At 39.9% G+C, this 22,363-nt stretch overlaps 1 protein-coding gene across 5 annotated transcripts in view; it reads right to left on the bottom strand.

Moving 5' to 3' along the window:
- The window catches only part of SPIDR (scaffold protein involved in DNA repair), a 196,367-nt gene that overhangs the window by 47,457 nt on the left and 126,547 nt on the right, over positions 1 to 22,363 (bottom strand). For all 5 annotated transcript variants that reach the window (XR_010439214.1, XM_064706073.1, XM_064706070.1 and 2 more), the window contains exons 9-10: positions 21,439 to 21,652; positions 19,322 to 19,572 (exon numbers count right to left, since the gene is read on the bottom strand). Coding sequence is in view for 4 of the 5 variants with exons in the window: in XM_064706073.1 (XP_064562143.1) it covers positions 19,322 to 19,572; positions 21,439 to 21,652 (465 nt within the window). In the remaining variant the exon portion in view is untranslated. The remainder of the gene's footprint in view (positions 1 to 19,321; positions 19,573 to 21,438; positions 21,653 to 22,363) is intronic.

The following is a 22,363-nucleotide window of genomic DNA, read 5'->3' as shown; positions in this document are numbered from 1 at the left end:
GCTGGCTTTAGCCCTCAGCACTACAACTCATTTATCTGAGAAATCCACAGGAACACCTAGATCAGATGTGTTTTGATCAGTGTGTACAGAGAGCTGAACTTTATCCTAACTGAACAAGCAGGAACATGCTGGCCTGACTGTACATGGACCTGGGATATCAAAGCTCTCTTCCTCCTCTGACCAAATCAGATACAAACTTTCTCCAGAGAAAATTTAATAGCACACACACCACCCCTGCTGCACTATAAACTTTATGTGATTCTTAGCTACTGAAAATACAGAGGATTGCCTCATCTTCCTTGTATCTATAAAATGATGTGTGGCTCCTGGCTTCTTAGGAAAGGTGTTCCTCTCCTGATCCCTCAATAATTGTCAAGACCAAAGTCCAAAGAGTTTGCACTAAATGGGCAAATCTTTGAAAAACTACCAAACCTGGTAGCTCCTTCCAGTCAGCATGCAAAGATGAGGTTGATTTTTCAAAATTTTATCACAATTGTGGTAAGGCCAAGGTTTTATTAGTACTTCCAGTATTTGAAGCAATTTCCTATAAACTCCCCAATGTAGCTCAAAAATAATCTGGGGCACCATCAGTATAACAAAACCTCGGGTGTATGTTTTTCTGAAATGTCACGCAAACATCTAGAAGAGTTCTCTTTGTGGTATCACCTTAATGGTGTCACACATTCTCCAGAAAAGGAGAAGTCAGTAACAATAAAGCAAATTTTGCTTCTCAGATGTCCAATGAAACAATACACCAAAGATTTAATCTTCCAAAGGAACAGGCAAGAGATATTTAGCAGAATTAGTTTCACAGCACGGTGTGTCACCACAGTTATGCATAAAGATGTCATAGAGCTTGGCCTTTGAGGCGAGAACAAAATTATTAAAAAACAAGACTGACAGGAGGAGAATAAACTATCTTTCCCTGGGAACTGCGCTATGCTAAATAACTGATCCTTCTTGAAAACCTCCTGTAGCATATTTTGACTGTTCACTAGTTAACCTGCTGCCTGTCGGAGAAACTGGGAGTATTTATTAGCTGGTGTTATTAGTCATGCGACTTCAAATATTAATCATATTTATTTAAAAAGTTGGTGTAGTAATTGCAGTTTCTTACTCATGAGGGATAAAATGCTGCATTCTTCATTTTATTGAAAATTTCAGAACTATGTTGACTGCTGTCTAACATATCTAAAATATAGTCAAATTAAGTAATATTTTAAAAATTGAAATATTATTTGTACGTAGCTTACTATATTTCTTATAGGAAACAATAAAAGGGTAAAATGCCCTAACAAAGAATCAAGATAATATGACATGGTAAAAGAGATAATCCTACCTGATTGCCACACCTTTGAAAATTATGTGTAAGGAGTCTTTTGTTCCCTGGTTTTTGGAATGTCAAGCAACTCATAAATAATAATCTGGACCTAAATAAACATAGGCTAGTTAAAAATCCTGTATTTGTTTAAAGCATTAAATGAATCATTACTTCAAGTATTCAAATGGCAGTATCTTCCCTCAGTTTCTTACCTAACCTCTCTTTTATAAAGGCAACCTAAGACTATGCCAATAAGCCATAGGCAAATTTTTCTCAATCTCTTTAAAGCAATCACTAGACAGTTTTAAATACCTTCATAAATGCTTAATATCATTATATTACTCTAACTTAAAGTAAGAAGCTGTCAGTCTTTAAGGCAGGGGAAACTGAATTATCAGGATTTTTTTTAGTATTCTCTCAATGCAATTACCTCAATTCTTGTATTTTGTCATTCTATCAGTTACAGCAAGATTTTTCAGCAGAGTTACAAGAAGCAAAAATATGAAAAAAGTAAAAAGACCCTGATAATACAATCAAGAATTAAAACCCTCTGCATGTTAAATAGTTTGTTTCTTGTTATGTTTTTTTAAATAAGAGAAAAGTATCATCACTTGGGATTCACTTCTCCCCTCCACTTGTAACACACCTAGATAAGCTTAAAATGTTCTTTTACTCAAGAGAGGATTCAGTTACTTATTAAGAATTACTTACTCTTCGCCAGTGGTTTGTATCAGTTTAAGAGAGTAACATGGAGAGATGTGTTTCTCCAGTGGGAAAAGCCCAGCAACCCACAGACCTTCAGCATTGAAGGCACATGCAACCTCTAAGAGAGGAGATGATGGGACAAAAAGGAAGCAGGGCCAAATCTTGGATCAATCCACTGTGAAAAAATGGCTAAATTGGTGTTTGAAGGATTTATTGACAAAGATGGCAATGTCCAGTTGCCCCCTCCCTCCATCCCCCTTAAGCAACAGATAGTTGCACCCAACTAAAACCACCTTTGTTTAAACACACGGTTTCTCCTACCCTCCCTTATTATCTGGTCAGAATTAATGATTATCTGATTAATTAATTGTTACTCAATTACCACCTAATCCAATCCTCATCGACGTATCCTAGGCACACCTTTATAACCACAATAACTAAGATGAATGTTCATCTCCTCCTCTTCTTTTCCCACATCTCCTTCTTATCCTCCCTTTCCCATCCCCCCACCCCAGATTAACACATTCTGGGATTTATTTTCCTGTATGAGATCCAAGAATCAGAGTGTTCTCTCTACGTCTTCCCCACAGGGTGAACAGGACATGTTGGTCCCTCTGGTCTCACCTTGGGGTGAGTGTTAGTGACTCCTGCAGTGTTGCAGCTCTAGCAGAAGTCCTTAAAATGTGCTGCCACAATGCTCAACATTCCTTGACTCTCTCCTCCCCTCCAATGCTACTTTTTGGGGTTCCTTTTATTTCTCAGCTCCTTTCAGAGAAGCAGCTCCTTAGCCCAACTCACTTTAATTGTTCGAAGAAAACTTTTATTCACACTGAGTGAACAAACTACTGAAACAATCAAAAGAAATACAAATTCCTGAATAAAATTCTAATGGCTGTACTGCCGTATTTCCACATGCTCTGCAACTGGTCTATAGTGTATGCCATATGCCAAAGTGATTTGTATATACTACTGACATTTTTCGTGTTCCCTGCAATGTTTGGAATGCCACACGGCACAGGGTGCAAGAAGATAAGATCATTTATGTAAGCAAAGTATGACCTTACAAGTGTGTAAATCCCTTATGTGCGTATGCAGGAGAAATAGCTGTGAGTACCAGTACTACTTGGATGTGTAATTATTTGCTTTACATGCCACATCAATTCTGCAAACAAATAGTAACTATTTAGCAATATTCATCTCTTCCTATTGTATAACACCGAGCAGGGGAAAGAGACAGAGAAAGGTAAGATTTCAAAATTAATAAATATATAAATATATACTGGCTGCAAACTAGTATAGAGATGTTGAGTTTGTGCTGTGAAAACAGAAATTCATGGTTGATAAAACAGCAGAAAATGGAAAGAACAGCCTGATCCAAAAAATCAAAAGTGCAACAGGCTGTGCTGCTCTGGGAAAAAAACATGGGCCTAGAAAGAGTAAACACAGAATTTATATGCAACATTCATTCATATAAACATATATATAAGCCCACACACATCCTAAGTTGTGTTCTTGTGGATTGTTGTTTTTTTTTTATATAATTCACAAGCAGATATAGCTAAAACTTACCAAACCTTCCTGTTTAGAATCTGAAGGTGATAAGGTTAAGTACTTTGAAATCAACAGATGACACATTCAGTTTTCAGTACACATATGTATTCTGCAGAAATCCGGTATTACATCTTTTTGAGTGTTTTGCACCTGTGCCTCTCAACATATGGTTAGAGAATGTCTATTTGTATTAGCAGGCCCACAGCTTGAGCAGACCAGTACTGTTTGAATCAGGGGACATTTGAGTCCCACTGCTGGACAAGAAAGAGCAATTCTGGCAGCCCCGGGTCAGGCTGCAGGTAAGAGCCACCCACCTGTTGCTTCATGCATATGGAAAGTGTCATGTGATGCCCTCACAGTGGAACAGTGGTTTATGGAACAGTGTGGTTTATGCCCTCCTTGGGAGGATGGCTTGGGAACAGCTTTCCTTCAGCTCTCTGTTCTGCATCTTGAAATATTTCCTGCTTGGGGTGGCGTGAAGCTCTCAGGCTGGAGGAGGAAAGCCTATCCTTTATCTCTGTCCCGCTCCTCCCTTTCCAACCCAAACTGTTTCCATGGTAGAGTCAGCTGCAGCCGCTGCCAAAGAAAACAAGGCATTTTCCCACCTCGAGGGCATTCCCCTCTGAACATCAAACGTCCACAGCAAACAATGGAGTTGAAACAGCTTTGCAAATAAAAGGTCACAAGAATTTTTCATAGTGGAAAAATATCAGGCTACCTACAGGCAGGGGCTGTTTGCAGCTCACAAACACTACTCATGCTTTCAAACACACTTCGCTGAGAGCTGAACTTGTCTTTGCTGAGACATTGCCTGGTCCCAGTGATGTAACTTGAATTAATTCTCCCTCAAGCTATTTTGTAATCACCTTAATTGTCAGGTCTTAAAAAGAAGAGATTTTCAGTTCTTTGGGAAGGCAGTGCATTTACATGCCATCAGAAGCCAAGCAAAGCGGAGGGTGCTCTGAAATAGCAGGTCACACACTAAGCTGTGCACAAAGTAGGGGAAAGGAGAAAGGGCATGTGCTACTGGAGAGCTTCGGGGAGAGGAGCAGAGCATGTGATAAGCTGTTGATGGAGCTGTGCTCTGCAAGCTCTAGCCAAAGGACAAATGAGCAATGCAGAGAGCCCCCGGCTGCCAGAAGCTCCTGAACCCACACTAGAGGCCTCCGTGGAGATTTGGCAGCATGGGGTTCAGCAACAGCAGGAGCCACATGTTTTCTGGGCTCCCGCTCTGTGCCGGCACACACGCCCAGCCCTGCCAGCACAGCAGTCTCCCATGGGGTCACATTTCCCCATGGCCACCCTGGCCCCCACCCAAACATCCCCTCTGCTCCGCTCCCCTCCAGCACTGGAGTCCCTGCCCTCTCCACAAGCACACTCTGGGGGTCTTCCCTCTCCTCCTTCTCTCAGAAGCAGAGGGGTTTGTCAGGAAGTGTGTGACACCCACTGAGTGCTGCTGCTAAGGAGATGAATAGAGAACTCTCAGTCCCTAGGCCAGAAGCAGAAAATGAAAGGTAATTCAAGAATCATTTAGTGGGAAAAATACCGGACAAGATATCACTGAACAAGTTTCTGTTACTAATCCCTAGCTAAACTCAAATTCCTTTAGATGAGCATAACAAAATAGTTTTACTGTGGGAAATTACCAGAGTATAAATGTGCACCCCACGTATTTGGCATTCATCTCCTCCAGAATTCCGCACACAGGTAAGCCTCAGCAAAGAGGGAAACTGTGATTATCTGCATTTTTCTGCATTGCTGGGGCCAGTGGAGGAGGGGAATGGCAGCCATGGGTTGAAGGTTCTGAGTTTTCAGAACTAATTATGTTGAAAATGAAAATTGCCATAATTCCATAATAAAAAGGGCTTGCTTTGAATTTCTTTTTAATTTTCCCACTTCCCTACAGGATAGTTTAGCAGACACAAGCCAGGAGAGCCAGTGACTGGAAGAGTAGTTGAGCACTTGCTCATTAAAAGAATTAACCCTACACATTTTTTACCAATCACCATCCTGCCAACTCCCATGGGAAGCTGCCCAACAAGACCATCACTCTCACTTACTGCCTACAGCTTCTCCCAAGATTTCATCACCTTTCTGTACATTCATGCTTCACCTAAAGTGTCCAGTAGGGAAATGCTCCTCCAATCTTGCCTTCCCACCCCCTTCCTCACTTGGAAAAGACTGGTCAGCCAACATTTTCTTCACAAGAGGATGAAGAAAACCTGGGAGCCTGACTAATTGCAAGAAAATACTCACACTAGAAGTACTGCTGAGAAAAAAAACACATCTGAGTTTTTAGATTTTAAATGTGGGTGATTGAGAAAATGGGACTTAACTGGTGAAGGAAACTGGTAGTTAGAGGTCACTGATAACTAGGGGGCAAAGGGAGTAAGGGAGCAGTTCAGATATTGTCTGTCGTTGGTACATAAGATGTTTCTATTTGACAGTTTTCCGTGTTAAACCATGAAGTGACAATTGGTTTATAGACACTGTAACTTCAATCTTAGCAGAGACCATCAATTCAGTTAATCTGAAATCTTAACTCAGCACTTCCAAATAAAAACAGAAATGAAAAATTGTTACTGGTAAATAGCACCATATGAATAATCTCTTCTTTTTCCATGGGCACAAGTACCAACTACAACAGAATGTCTAGAAACCTTAACCAGGTTCATGCCCCTTCACACTGGGCACATGAGATGTGCAGCAGTTTGCTTAGACTGCTCACATGCTTTTAGCAAATTTCAGCAGATGGATGGAACAAATGCAGGTGTGTGAAGTACAAAAGGCCATGTAGACAATCTACAGAAATCACAGTTAATTTTTTCTGTTGCCTTATCTTTACTGCAGTGATTTGTACTATGTATACATGGATTTCCAAAACATACCAACAAGGTCTCCAATTTCCAATACCTCCTTAAAGCTCCCTCTTCTTCAGGATCCATTCCATTTGTACATCTGAACCCCAAGACAATAATTTCTTCTTTCCAAGCAGGCAAAACAATTATTTCTGAGATATTAAATACGCTAACACAATACAGACACATCCAGAGAGAGAAAATATGCATTAAATGTTTTGCAAAGGGGCCAAAGAAGGGAGTTTCTGGCAATTACTCAGTATAAGGAGTAAGGTATATGGTGAATAGATTAGATAAAATTAGTAGTTGTCAACCCAGTACTGCCTGATGACAGAAATTACAGCTTTATCTCTCTCTTATCCATGCCTCCCACATATCATGTGTCTCATCAGGATCCTGTGGACAGAACACACAAGAAAAAGACAATCCTCATGCAATCAGAAAAATCCATCCAAAAAATAAGCGAAAAATCTCCTGCCAGATTCAGTAAAAATGATTTCACTTTGTTAGAGGACCTAATTATGTACTATCCTAGACTATGACAACATTTGAAGAATGGGAAAATCCATGCTATAACCAGGTGTCTTGCCATGGTTAAAAATGACTCCTTGCCCTCACACATGTTCTTTGCATGTTGGAAAAACTAGCCATATAATAAAACAAAAAATTAAAGACAACTGGCAACTGACTCAGGGAAAGAACTGGGCAGTCAAGATCCAGCTATGTTAAATTTGGCTGTGTTTAGACAGATGACACAGAAGTATGAACTTTGAGAAAGCACTAGAAACACCTTTGCCAAATATTTACAGGACAAAGACATTGCTTTTTAGGCTACAGGGTCTATATAGTATCTGGCACAATGATCTGTGACCACATCACCCAAAGCAGGCAGCACCGTGCTGGTTGTCCCAGCCATCTTTGTGGGAAAACCTGGTTGGATAAAGCTGCTTTTCCCAATTACCCACATTCCTCCAACTAAGTTCTTGTGCAGAGGTTTTTGTTTCAGTCACAAGAGCATGAGGAGGAACAAATGACAAGGACCCTGAATGCTGAACAGTAAGTCCAAAACAAGCCCAAGGGCCAGCATGTGATGACACCACATAGGTCATTTCCTTCTGCATAAAAAGCCCTAACGCTTAGGAAGCATTTAGCAGAATGGTAAAAACGATCAAAAATGTTTTCTATCAGATCTCACCCAACAAGCTTCCAGCAGATTTAAGAAACCGGTGCAAAACATTCCACACAAGTTTGCTGGTTTGCATTACAAGGAAGAATGTGAGCACATCAAAGTTTGAATTTGCCCAGTAAGAAATTATCCTTCTGGTCCTCAAAAGACCAGCTGACTTTGAAATTAGGACGCACTGTGCTTTGACCACATTTGTAAAGGCAAAAGAGAACCAAATCACAGACACGATCTGTAGGGAAGTCTAGATACTGCGACATGAGTTTTCCCACCTGTGTTTTGAGGCTAAGGCTGTAGCACTGAACACACATAATTCATGAGCTGCGCTTCCACAGCCTCACAGGGCTTTCAAGGGCCTGTCACATTCTTCTCAAGTGGATCATTAAGGGTGGTGTACCTAAATGGATGGGTGGAGGAAATTTATCTGAACAGAAGATTAGAAGTGATTCAATTTTGGGAGATAACACGACTTTTTGTCTAGGTAAGACAATAGCTCAACCATGTGAGTTTACACTGGCATGTGGGGCTACTCAGCAGTTTCACACACAGATTCTGTCGTGCAGATGTAAAAGAATAGCACTATAAAGCTTCTTTTTGTGAACCATAAAGGTATAATTCTGACATGAAGATGGCTGATGTAATCAACACATTCATGAGGTTAGGCTTAAAGAGGCAAACAAAGCTTTTTACAGTGAACTTTCTGAATTCCCCTTGACTGAAAAGAGTTCATCACTGACAACTGGTGGGACTGTGACAAAGATAAGAGGAGTGGAAATTCGTGCTCAGATCGTTTTACAGCACATGGAAGGAATCTTTTCTCTCTGTAGAACACACTGCAAGTAGCGGCAAAAGACCCCTGAAGAAGAGGAATAGAGATGATGGTCTTCAGTACAATCAAAAGTACAAAACTACTTGAGCGGGAAGCCAGTGCTGAAACTTTCCATTCCAAAGCTTTAACTATTAGCAGGACTGAATTATCTGTGAGAAAGCACTGAGTTCATTCCACACCTTCTACAGAAATGCAAAGCAGAGTGTAGAAAAAATTTCCTACTTTTCTTTAAGTATTTCTGTGGTTGCCTGGATGAAGGGAGGTGTTAGAATTGTAAGGGGAACCCTGACTGACCAGGAAAGGAAATTGTCTTATTGATGCAAATAGCAGAGACCGTGGTGCTTGTCATACTGGAGCTTTAAAAACAAAACTCGTGCCTTCCTCATTCTCTTTTTCACAGTCGCTTTTGTTATTTATTTTTAAATACCCTCCTGACTAACTGGCTTCCAGAAGAAGAGGGGGAAAAAATCGTAAAAACAAAAACTGGGACAAAACCTCAGTATAGAAGGATAGCTGAGCCATCAATTTCTGTAGACCAAACCCTTAGGTCCAATTCACCCTGTGCTACTGCCAGCCACTTACATCATTCATAGCAAAAACTTTGACAGTCCAAACTGGTGCGTTCAAGACTTGCAGGAATGCTGCTTGTTCACAATATAGCCTGAAAGCTAAACACAAAATAAGTTTAGCATCTGCATAGCACTATTTAAATAGAACAGCTCTTAAACAAGCTCTTTAAATACACCATTTAAAGGTGCAAATCTCAGCGTTTGCTACACTAGAAGTTCTTACACAAAATTCTCTTGAATCCTGGAAAACTTGCCCGCTAGAAAGGTGCATGCTGTTCTAATATGTTCTAACATATATATATATATCCTATGTCAGCACAAACAGCCTCCATGTAAACACGCGGCCGGGAGGAGCATGAGTAACAACTCTGTTTCCATCAGAAGCCCTTTATCCTGCGTAAGAGGTCTGCACGCTAATAGATGTCCTAGGCCAATGCTAACTAGCTACAGCTGGCTCGCAGCTATAAAAAGCATTAATGAAAACATAAATACTGCCTTCTCCGCTTCCCTCAGCCCGGACGTCAGGGCTGCGCAAAGGCAGCGCTTTCCAAGAGCCGCTCCGTGTGAATGAACGCGCTGCTCCCAACCAGCCCGCTCCGGTTCCCCCGCTTGTTTACTGAACAGCGTGTGCAGGGATGCGCGGGGACAGACAGACAGACACACACACACACCCACACACACCACGTGTGCCCTCCCGCAACCCCAGCCCGGCCTTCCAGGGAACGCTGGGATAAAGGCAGGAAATGTCTGCTCACCCAGGGACTGACCCACGGGCTGAACGCAGCTCCACTTTGCCATTTATCCCTGTGTTTCGCTGAAATATCACTGTGCTGTGCTGCCACAGCTTCAGCTGCAATAAACCATACAGGCAGTGAGTGACATGCACGGAATTTAACAGCATTTTACACCCGGGACTTCTGTGTGCTGTAAAAACTTACTACAGCATACACTTAGTTTTTTTTTTTTTTGGTGCCAAATACAAAACTAAATTGCGGGGGGGAAGAAATGAAAAGAGACAGGTTTATCCAGGACATATAGAGAAAAAGGAAAAAAACCATGCATCTCTCCTCCATGGAACTATGGGTTGCAAATTAAGCCAAAACATCAGTGCTACAACAATCAGCAATTTGTATCAATCCACAGCATGCATACACGAAATCTTCATTATTATTTGACTGCTGAACTAAGGATTGCAAATTGCTACAACAATCAGCAATCCGTATCAATCCACACCATGCACACACAAAATCTTCATTATTATTTGAGCATTCGACTGTCTATCTGCTCTGTTGAAATGGTTTTATCATTAAAGCAGTTACTTTGCCACCACCTGCTTCTATGGATTTCAGCAGGTGACCTCAGACAGAGACAAATCCTTCAGGTGTTTGCAAGGAGGCCAGGCATGTTGGCTTGCTATCCAGTATGCTAACCACAAGCCTGAATCAATAAGTAAGAATCATACCTAGCTTTTATTTTTCATTTTCACTTTTATAATGGAAATCCTTCTATTCACAAGGAAAATCAGGAAATTTGGAGTTCTTCATCAAAAAAAAAAAGTTGAAGAATACAACAAAAGTATATTTATCTTAAAAAAAACCAAAATCTTATTTCCAAATATCACGATTCTTCTTTCTCATGGTTTTGTTCAATGCATGACTTTTTAATTATTTCTGATTTGCATTATCCAAATAGCAACAGCAATCAGGCAGATCACCCCCAAATTCAGCAGGGATCAAACAAATCACAGAATGCAACTCATTTGTCTACACAGGAGTTTCCTAAATCTAGCATACAGAGGTTATCCTATGAGGTGCAACCCTTGCAAGCATTCAAAAAGAAATTATCTGATTGCAATTCATTGATTTGCTGAAGTTGCAACCTCTAAACCAGATGTGACACCTCTTTTTGCCTCAAATTCTCCCCCTTCTTCTTGTACATATAAGCTGATTTCCAAATGATTTCTTAAAAATCCACAACCTTAGTAGAGCCCCCTCCCACTTGCACTGCTGAAACATAAACAGCCTGAGAGACACTGATTTTCCTAACAGTTCATGCATCCACTTCAAATACCTGTTTTCTCAGGATGTTATTGCTACAATTCTCCCACAAACCCTGGCAGTCCAAATAAAAAAGGTGACTCAGATACACAGAAGCACCAAGGTATAGATGAGCTTCTGACCCAGATATTTTCAAGCATGACTAAACAGCCCAAGCTGCAGCAAGAAAGCTTTGGCAGTTTTCAGCTCCCTTGGAAAGGAAATATCCACTTAGCATTAAATTAAATAGAAATAAAGAAATTAAAAACACTTTTGGAAAGATTAGACACCGAGTGTCTTTGCTAACATTGTCTTCCACTTCCCACTTACATTACGTTAATACAGCCAGTTAATTCATAGCTCCATATTGAAGATGTGACATAACTTGTTCCAATCAAATTAATTTCCTTGCACATTTTTCCTCATGTCAAACAGAATTTACAAATGTTGGCATTTGTTCAGAGGCAGTGGAAAATGCATAATCCCATTGTTATAGCACAAAGACAAGAACATCTGTAGTTGTCATGACTAGATCATATTTGAATTCAATAGTGGGGAAATCTGCTGCCTCAGAGAGGAAATCCAGAGCTCCCAGCAGACCAGGTTACTCACAGCTCCATCCAACCTGCTTCTGAACACTTCCAGGGAGGAGTCACCCACATCATCTTTCTGGGCAACCTGTTTCAGTGTCTCAGCACCCTCACAGTAAAGAATTTTTTCCTAATATCTAATCTAAACCCAAGCTCCTTCATTTAGAGGTCATTCTCCCTTGTCCTATCACTGCATGTCCTTGTAAAAAGTCCCTGTAGCCTTCCTGCAAGGCCTCTTTATGTCCTGGAAGGCTGCTCTGAGTTCTTCCCTGGAGCTTTCTCTCCTCCAGGCTCCCCAGCCCTCTCAGCCTGTCAATGTGAAACACCTCTGAAGTACACTTTGCATTCACTCCTAGCCTCAGGCACATGTAAAGCATGCTGTCCCCACTGCAGTCAAACACACACCTCCAATCAAGCAGCTAAATCAGCATGTTACAAACCAATTTGAACAAAGATCAGGCAGTATGTATCAGTTAAATAATACATTTTTTCTCAATGTAGGACTAAAACTAAAAAATAACAAAATCTGTTTTAACTGCCAACCCACTGAAGCCCTTACCCTGTGAACTGAAATATGCAGTAAGGCCATCCCAGGCCCTTCCTCATCACTTTTCCCATTTGAGGAGCATGTTCCTCTCCAAACCCTGTGAAGTGCCCTTTAGTCAAAGAGAGAGTTGAAGCATTAACTGAAATGAGATTGAGGATTTCAGCCCAGCAGATCCCTACCCAGTGTGATGCTGCTGACTGCCTTTGGCTGTGAGAAATGGAACAAAACCAGCAGCCACCAGTCAGGATTGGTACATGAACATAAGATAACCTTCTCACATTTCTAACTTACATACCAATTTTAAACCACAGTGCTTACTGAAAGAACTAATTGTCTTCTCTGAGGAGCTTTGTTTTATTTGCACTGTTTGCTGTACCTTCATCTTTTGCCTTGTATAAAAGAAAGCATAGAAGAGCTTAAAATATAGATATCAAGGCCTATGTTTCAGCAATATTTTCCCTTTCAAAGTCTGTCTTAATTAATAGAGCATACCCTTGATTGCACAAAACTGTGTATTCCTGACTCTTTGAGACTCAAGACCTCCTTTTCCCCAAAAGAGTATCTTTGTAATACTTCTCCAAGGAGTAATGATCTGTTACATACAACAGAAGCTTTTACAAAGCTGATGATAGAAAGTTATTTCTAAGAATCTTCCATTTTGGAAAATTGCTATTACATAAAATCTGTGTTGATGTTTTTCTGCACATGCACTACCTCTGCAGATACTTAAGGCTGTGCATACAAAGACTGCTTACTTGCCAAATGGCAAAGAAATTCCGTGCAATATTCAGGTGGTTAAATTTCTCTCCCAACTGCTAGCTCACCTCCACCCAGGCATTTATAACATTTATCACTGCTCAAGGTTCTTGCCTTTGGGTACGATGGCAGAAGAAAAACAAATCCCAGAGACACAATCTGACTTTTACAAAGGTTTCTGAGAGCTTCAGCACAACTTTTAATGCTTCCTCCAGGAAGTGGTATAGTCAGTGAAATGCAGAGGTGCAAAACACACGTGGAAGATTTCTGCTCTCAGTTCTATCAACCACGTAACTTTCAGACATACAAAAATTCAGGGGGAAGGTCAAAGCTGGGGGTAAGATTCCATACCTTTTATGTAGGCCATCTTACAATAAGTCTTGACAAATAACAGGTGCTGGAAAATTACTATTCCTGTTTGAAACCACCCAATGTACAACAGCACATAGTTTGATTGTTGCTCTAGGGCTGACAAATTACCTTTTCAAGTTGTTTGCTTTTTTCTCCCTAGACTGGTCTCTACTGTAGGATAATGTACAGAGACCACCTTACTCTTCCCATTCTCACCATTTACACAGTCCCTCAAAACAACCAATTGGGTGCATACAGTCATGAAGCAAAGAGGGAAATGAGGTGCAATAAAGCTTCCCCATCATCAGAGGTGGGAGGTGAAACTGTGTGGTTGCAAGGTAAGTGGTGGGGACACACAGCTCTACATAATGATGCTTCTATAGCACTTACCTGTCTCTGTGCTACTCAGGTATTCCTGCAATTTCTCCATCATGGGGAATACATCAGTTAGTAGAGCTACTCCTCCTTCTTGACCAAAAAAGAAAGGCTTGGGGTGTGTCTGACTGCCTTCTGTGAGCACATGGGTGCTTTACTGATCAGTCTAAGCACTTGAGTAGGGAGGAAATAAAGCAACCAGAGTCTCCTTTTTCCCAAATGCATACAGGAGCCTGCACACACAGTATACTTAGCCATCTAATAGTTGGTTTCTATTCCTGTCCATTTGCTTTCCAGGGAGACTGAATCCCTGTCACACTTATGGTCTGTGCTGGCCATCGTCTTCTTGAGCCTCTTTTCTGCACCAGCATTTTTTACCACTACCCTGACATATTTTAGAGCAACAGCAAATTGTTTAATTGCCTATTCCCGGCACGGGGACGAAAAACGCTGGTGTACATTGAGGGGTCCTTTTTTTTTCATTTGTACAGAGCATATCAGATAACAGTGCTTTCACCTTGCCCTTGGACAGAATAAGCTTATGTAAATATTTAGCACTGGAAAATAAACAGCAATGTCAAATTAACAAATTGTTGTACTACGGTGGCACTGGAAGTAGCCCAAGTTCCATCTAGCTGTCTGCAGCATCAGCAGGGAAAACAGACTTTTAGGGCTCTCCAGACAACAGCCTGGGGAATCTACAGTGTTACTAACTGCATAAGGCAATTTAAAGTATTAGTTGGACAGAGCGATACTAAAGCTGTTTTTCCAACAGTCTTTTGTCCTTACTCTCTGTTTTGGTGGCTCCAGTTTGAGAATTACAAATAGAGCAGGGTGGAGGCAAAAGGGAATAATCCAAGTGTCAGGGAGTCTTTACTGTGAATAAAAAAGAGAGAGAGAGACTTCAAAGCAGAAACCAGTTACTAGAGCTGGAACCACAGCTATTAGGAGAACTATTATAAGTCTGTCAAGTAGCAATTAGACTACTTTGCAAGAATATTAAGAGCAGTATCTTCACTTCGGAGAAGGATTTGAAAAGGGGGAAAAATAGAGAAACCTTTTAGTTTATGGAGTACTTTCTACTGCATTTCAGTTACTTATTTCCTGTTTATTTTCCACTTGAAAAATCACATCCCAGAAACATAATGTAATTTTTTAAAACTTGCATTTATGACCATTCCGTTTAAAATGTTTTGTTGAAAAAAAAACACAAAAAACAAATGGAATGCTGTAAACAGATTTAAGTCAGCCACAAAAAACATTCTGACAGATGTTAGCATCTGTGAACATGGATCTTTCATGACAGTCCTTTCCAATCTGGGCTCTTTTCAAATAAGAATACCTCCAGAGATTTTTATGTTGTTGTTAATTTCATTATGCTTTATAAAACTTAAGGTATATTTTCCATACCAAAGGGACAACCTCACACTGTATTAATCCATCTCCTTGGAATGCTAGTTGCAGCATCTGACACTCCATTTTAGTCGTGCATGTTGCCAGACAGGTTAACCCATTGACTAGATTTGTGTTAAGATATACAGCAAAGATCACTGGATGAAGGAAAAGAGGGGGGAAAAAGGAAATCCAACTAAGAAATTAATTAGTTCTACAGGATTATCACTTGCCAAGAAAACTGTTTTACAAAGAATTACATATGAACAGACTACTTGGAAACTTGCAACAACTTGCTAGACCACAATGAATTACAGCGACTGACTATCATGTTTCTTTGGGCCTGCTCAGAAAGAGAAATGTGATTTTCCTCACTTCTGTTTCTTCCAGCCACTCAAACAAATCCTCATCTCTTCTAAATATTTTGCTCCCCAAGGGTCCTGCTTGCATGGTGGCAGACCTTTCCACTGCTCTGTGATCTGGCAAATGGAAAACAAAATAAAGAGCAAAACTGAAAGAACTGCAGATGAGTAGTGCAGAGATGCAGATCACTCTAATTTTTAAAGTAAATGTAAGGTCTTTCTTTTGTTCCTGGAATAGAAAGCTATAGCAGGTTTTGTTCAGGTAGGAAATGGGTCAAAACTTGCCGAGAGAAGTGAATGGAAAATTTGTCTAGTCACCCACAGATTTTAAAGTGTGGATTCACAGCTACAGCTAACATTGTTTTCTACCAGCAGTGGTTAGTTCTTCCTTCATGACAACACCCTTTTCTGTCCAGCCTCCTCACACAAATCCTGCGAGTGCTCTGACCAGTTTAACTGCCTAATAGTCCTAAAAGTGCATCTATTTCAGTGACACTGACAGCCACACACCCAGCCCTGTCCTTTAAGGCACAACACTGACCAGCTCTATTTTTTACTAATCTCACGTGGCCTGCTCAAAACAAACAGATACTGGCAGGAGCAAAATCCAAATTATACACTGCTTTATCCCAGGAACACAAAGTACAAGGCCGGCTCAGTGAGTCAGACACCTCTGAGCCAGTGAGCTCCTCAGGTTGACAGGAGTCTCTTTGGGATCCTCATACTTGTAAGCCAGGACATTTTCAGAAAAGAATCAAAACAATTGGGTTTAGACAAACATGTGTTGTTGTGTCATTAACAAAAGTATCTCTCTGCCATCAGAGGGGAAAAGGCAGCAAAAAGTATGCCAGGAATGCTGGAAATGGGCAGACAGTCACAGCGAGTCATATTTTCTTCTGTTTTTTTTTTTTTTTTCCCCCAAGAAACTCCTTCAGCATGAAAAGTCCATTTGCAAGAGCAGTTAGTTACGGGGGGAAAGGCAAATATTTCAACAATAATACAGGGAATGTGGATCCAATTTATGCACAACAGAAGCCGGAGAACTCCTCAATCTCTGCAAAGATTTCTCAGCATCCTTGGAAAATGCTTTGAATACTTCAGCTGAGCCAACTTCAACCCTTCAAACATATCCCTTTGTCTATCAGTAAAAGGCCATATTCCACACGTGTATTTATGAACAATAAATGCTAATGCACATAGGCAGCCCTGTAGTTTCTATGTTCCACAAGCGTTAGTTATAATCAATTAAATTAATCCATTTCCTTACAATCAAAATAGAGATTTCTGCCACAATTCCATACTCTTACTAGAAACTGGATGCCTTGAACCAAATGCATCACTTCCCCTACTCCACGTTTAATTTCATGCTTCTTTTCAGCTTATTGTGGTGGTTTTCATGCTTCCCTGTGACAGCAGCATCTACGTTATTGTGGAGTGCTACAAAAGAAGATATGCAGTAGAACTGCCTGTTTAAAATACAAATCAATTAGGTATTAATCTATCATGATACCTATTTAGAAATTTTTGTCTATGAAACAATGAGTAATCTAACTCATCTTGCCTCATAAAATACAAACCTTGTTTTCCTGGCAGTTTTACTTCACAGAAAGAAATTTTAAAAGGAAAAAGTAAGATTTTTTTGTAACAAAAGAATAAGCCAACAGTTGGTTCAAAGGACTGCCAGAGGGCGTTGGACCCTTTTGCTCACTATCAGGTGACAGACACAGACATTTTTGGTAGAGGAGAAGTCTCATGTGGATGTTTATCAGCCATGGAAATAGCTGATAAAGCAGCAAGAGGTGTTTTTAATTCCTCAGTCTATAAAAGAAGTGTTCCTTCTCCTCTTTGCAAACGAGAAAGTGAGTTGGTTTTTTTGATTCAGGATCCCAAACACAGTCTGATAGCTGTGAACAACAAACAAGCTGTTTTCTGAGCTGAGACTTCTATGAAATTTGAGGAACTTTCAAGAGACCAGTTTAACAACTGCACATGAGAATACCCAGCTACAGCATGCACGCAGAAGCAACAAGATCTCATTTTTTATTTTATTTCTATTTCATGTTTGACATAAGAAGTGCAACCTGAGATTTCTGTTTTCTTTCACCCCATTCCTGTGAAGGGTGTGGGCTCAGGCAGGTTAACTACCTCAAACTGTGAGACTGCAATTTGAGTGTACTTTTGGTTAAGAGTTGGAAATGAAAAAATCAGGTTGAATAACAGTCTGTCAGGTGCCCTGACATTTGATCAAATGTAGCCTTCTGGAAAAAAATCTACACTGAGGAGTACTGTCCTCAAAGCCACATATTGATGTGGGCTGATAAAGTACTTCTCTTCTTACTTTTTAAAAAATATATGTGTTTATTTATAAAGAATGAATTCAATACAAAGCAATGAGTCCAGACAACAAGATGTATCAATTACTTTTTAAAAAATAATGTTCAATGTAACTATTATATGTAAAAGAGCTCCTAAAAATGTCAGGGACCAGGCTGTTGATAATTACTTTCCTGTGGGTGATGATCAAGGTAGGAAAGAATAATCTTCCTAAATTCCTTCCGGAGGAATTTTATTGATCAATGAGTGCTGTGAATTACCCAGAAGCTTACAAAGTAGCAAGAAGTGAGAGGATTCTAGTATTTCAAAAGCTCAAGAAGAAGGACCATTGAGGACACCACTATCCACCTGCAGAGTGGCTTACAGGAATTAAAATTACTCAAAACTTTGAAGAAACCTTTCAAAGCCTATTGCAAATTACATCTGGAGAGCTCGCAACAGGACCTGTTAAACTAATTGCACATCTCCATTCAAGTCCCAAACTCTACAGGAAGAAATGTTGGCTTATTCCCTGAAAGGCTGAACTTAGAACCCTAATACAAGCTCTTCCACTATAACTTACTTTAATGGTCTTCCTGAGTGAAAAAAAAAATCTGATACATCTTACCTTTCAATATTTTAAACCAACCTGAATAAAAGGTTAGTGCAAAATCAAAGGGAAAATGCAATAACAGACTCAGCTACCTCAGACCCAGTGTTGCTGAGAAAGACTGAAATCAGTCTTTGGTCTCAAACCTTGAGAATCACAAAAGAAGAAGGAAAGAATTCAACAGTTCAGGATTGGTCAGAAAAGAAAACTGTTTGCCATATCTTTGGTATTTAAGAAAACAAGGTCCAATTCTTGATTCCCTTCACTGTAAACAGGACAGTGTTAGGATGCAAAGACTAAAATATAAGAGGCTAAAACAACTGGCTGAAAGCTGTGTGTTCCATGAGGTTTGCATGTAACATTTCTGCACTGCTGGTTATGTTTTGACACCACAACACTTTTTACTGCAGAAGAATCTTAACTGCTGTGGCCTCCAGATTTCCAGAAGTCAACAGCATCTTTTTCCAATGACTTCACAATGCAAGTATACTCCTATGTTTCTTTAATAGCATCTGTGCAAAATCCTCATTATAGAAAAGCCCTTCATTTCTGTGTCTATGTATTTTTTTTGTGTTTCAAAAGACCACAAGCATAACTTACTAGCAGAGCATACCAGAGACTGAAATAGGCAAATGGGATGTAACAACAATTCTGTGAAACTCAAGGAACAGTATATGATGTTCTCAATTAACTTCTCATTAATTCATTTTCAATCTTCCTGTCATCTGTGGATGACATAAACCATAGACAGACCCTTCCCTTCTCTGGGCAGGACTACTTCTGTGTCACACTATGCCTATTAAAGAACCACACCACGCCCAACAACAGCCCCATGCCTTCCTTGCTGAGTGTGCTTATTCCCCACGAGCTGACAACCAGGAATGACATTTCTGAACTCACTCAAACCAAAGAGGTTTGGTTTCTCATATATCACAGCCTCAACAAAAAAGTTCCCATGCATCTCATTACTCACCTAACGTTTGGTGGATCTGAATTCGTGACAGGTGCTGCACAAAGAGGCTTGTTGCCTGGAGTGTGGCTTCTGTACCCTTCTCTTGCAGGCAAGCAGTACACCCTTTGGATAACAACTTGGACCTGCACTTCTCTCCATCCCACTGCTCCCTGGCTTTCCACCATTTCAAGCAGAGAATCATTAACAGCACTCGCTGCTAAGGGATGCCGTTTTGAATCACCGTTGTTATGGGTTTGTGGAGCACAAGGAACCTGGTGAAGGAAAACCCATTAAGAGAAACATTCCAGAGAAGTGAAATTATGTAGAACTAGAGAGGAAAATGCCCTCATGAAAAATCAAGTTGCAAGTGCAAAATCAGTTTTGAAATACTTGCTGCTTCAAAAGTAACTTACAGTCTAGTGGCCAGTTTTTTGTTGTGTATTTTCAACAAACACTCAAGAATGTTGCACACAAGGTGTGCTCCTGTATTTAACTGGTGCTCTGGATTGAGCTAACACAGCCCCTGAGAGATGAAGGTGACATCTCTCTTCTGTTCAAGGAGAACAGAACTGATATTGATTCTTCCCCTTGAATGGAGTTTTATTTTGGTGTTCTTTTCCTCCTCTTAAAAAACAGCTAAAATTCATTTTGAATGCTTCTGGACTTTTAAACAAAGTTGGAAATGAACAGGTGTCTAGTTTTATAGACTAATAAGCGAGTCCTCAGACTTACATTTCAATGGAAAATATTTCAGTGTAAAAGAATTAGATTATTAATGAAAAATACAAAACTTTTAAAGCCATAACGTTATTTTTCCACTACTTTCAAAACATATTTTATTAATTAAACCTTCCAAACTTGCAAAATGAATTTCATTAATATTACAGTTTGCCTTAATCCAAAAGAGAAATGTAATTTATCTTAATTTTAAAATAAATCTTTCTTGATAAAGATTGTATGCAAGCATAGATCAACATGGTCTATATATATAGGTCCCTCTACAGCATGAGCCAAATTTCTGTTTTCACAATGAAACCTGTTTTTATAAATAGTTGTGTGTGAAGAAAGGTTTTCAGAGAATCACTGACTGTGCCATAAGTATTACACACCAATAAAGAAGGAGGATTTGCAGTATTTAAAGAAGGAGGATTTGCAGTATTTACAAGAAAATTGTGGTACGACACTGCTCTTTGTCTACCAAGTGGTTGCAATAAAACTTGTCTACCAAGTTCTAAATGAAGTGGTTTGTTTGTTAGGAGCCATGAGGGGAACAAGTAAATTGTTCTGGTTTTCAAATACCACCGTAGAAGCTTTTTACAAGTTAGAGTTGAAGCAAGAAATTCAATTAGGATTTGATTTATATAACTTCTTAATTCCCAGGCCTATAATGGGAATTATATATAAAGCAAACACAAAATGTTGACACTCATGGTTCTTCAAACTTGAAGGGCCAACTTGTCAAATATTAAGAATCATTTAGGTAGCCAATATAAAGCTTTTACAAGAGCCTTGCTTTCAGAAAGTGCTGGCACACACTGTGAAGAAAACAAATCTCTTAAAATACCTTGGCTTGTACAACCACAGCTACAGAAATGTAGAGTCAGTAGTCATTTTAATACAAATAAAGTGAAAGTAGGAAAACAAACTGAAGGGGTGGGAATGGGGGGTGATGTTATCAATTGATGCTTTAAAGAAAGGATAGGATCTATAAGCAAATGAGTTAAGACATAGGAATAGGGAAAAGGAATATTTATTTTAAATAGTATCTTGAGTGAGTTAGAAGAAAACAGCTATTTTATAGCTATTTTTTAGCTATTCAGCTATAAAGAATAAGAGAAAAATCAATGAAAAAACGAGTTATATTTACTATTTAGCACAGTAGTGAGATTTCAGCAAAATAACCTCACAGCAGTTCAGCATTTGGATGGACCAAGAGCCTCCACTAAGAAAATATTATTAAAGTAAACACTTTAATAATATTTAAGTATATTAAAGGCTGTATATTATTCAGCCTTGACTAAATGAAAGGGGAAACCAAACAGGTCAGTAATTTAGAATTTTTGTTTTTCTCATGATTTCCAAACATCTGCTCACTAACTTCTTACCCAGTGCTTAATTGTGAACCAAATGGACCGTACCTGATTATTTGAAGATTCCTGGTGTAACTTATCATCGACGTCATCAAGACTGAAGGTCTGTGCCAAAGATATAATATTCTTCCTGATAAGCATCTTTGTAAGACCATATGTCTTCTCTCTGGCTTCTGAATGTTCACTGCGTAGTAGCACCTTCTGACTAAAGTAGGTGTTCATGATAACAGGAACATCAGCATTTTGGAGAAGCAGTTTTTGCCTGGAAAAAACCAATTTAAGTGGCATCAAATCCATTACAAGTTAAATTACGGATAAGCACTGATTTAAAATGTGTATTGCATTGCATTTCTCTCTCCCTTTTTCCATAGTTACCACTGAAACACTGCAGAGGTGTGTTATCCAATTTGCAAATTACCCACAGATAGAGTTGGCTTGGAGCTGTCTCAGCTCAGGCATAGCCCTGGGCAATTGGAGACCCACTGCATCCAGGGACAAGTCACACCTGGAAGCCAGCTGAGCTGCCAAGCCCCACGAGCCCCATCAGGCTTCACACAAGTGCTCCTTGGTGTCTCCATGTTGTCAGCACAGAACCCAGAGCACCAGGACTCTCTGCATACAGTCAGTGAGGTAAAAGCCATGAATGAGACTATTAAAACTGCTCCATGTTAATTCAGACCACTGATGAACTGGACCCAGCCTGGCCCTTGCAGGACATTCCCCTCTGGTGAGTGCTTCCCACCAACCCAAATCCATTCTCATGCAGCTGGCAGCAAGATGCTCCTTCCTCCTCTAATTTTGTAAAAGCAAAATCCCATGTTTTTCTTACAATCCGCTGTATATTATCTTGCCTGTGTGTTTGTCACTGTCATAAATGTGCCCTCCTAGATCCAGTTTTGGCTTCTAGTGCCAATGTAAACTCCCTAACAGCTCCACAAGCAGCAATTTCTTACCCACCAGATTAAGAGAATGT

This window comes from Zonotrichia leucophrys, chromosome 2 (genome assembly GCF_028769735.1).
Source record: "Zonotrichia leucophrys gambelii isolate GWCS_2022_RI chromosome 2, RI_Zleu_2.0, whole genome shotgun sequence".
In the NCBI taxonomy this organism is placed as follows: Eukaryota; Metazoa; Chordata; class Aves; order Passeriformes; family Passerellidae; genus Zonotrichia; species Zonotrichia leucophrys.
Note: the sequence above shows the minus strand (reverse complement) of the source record. Positions and strands in the feature narration are given on the sequence as shown.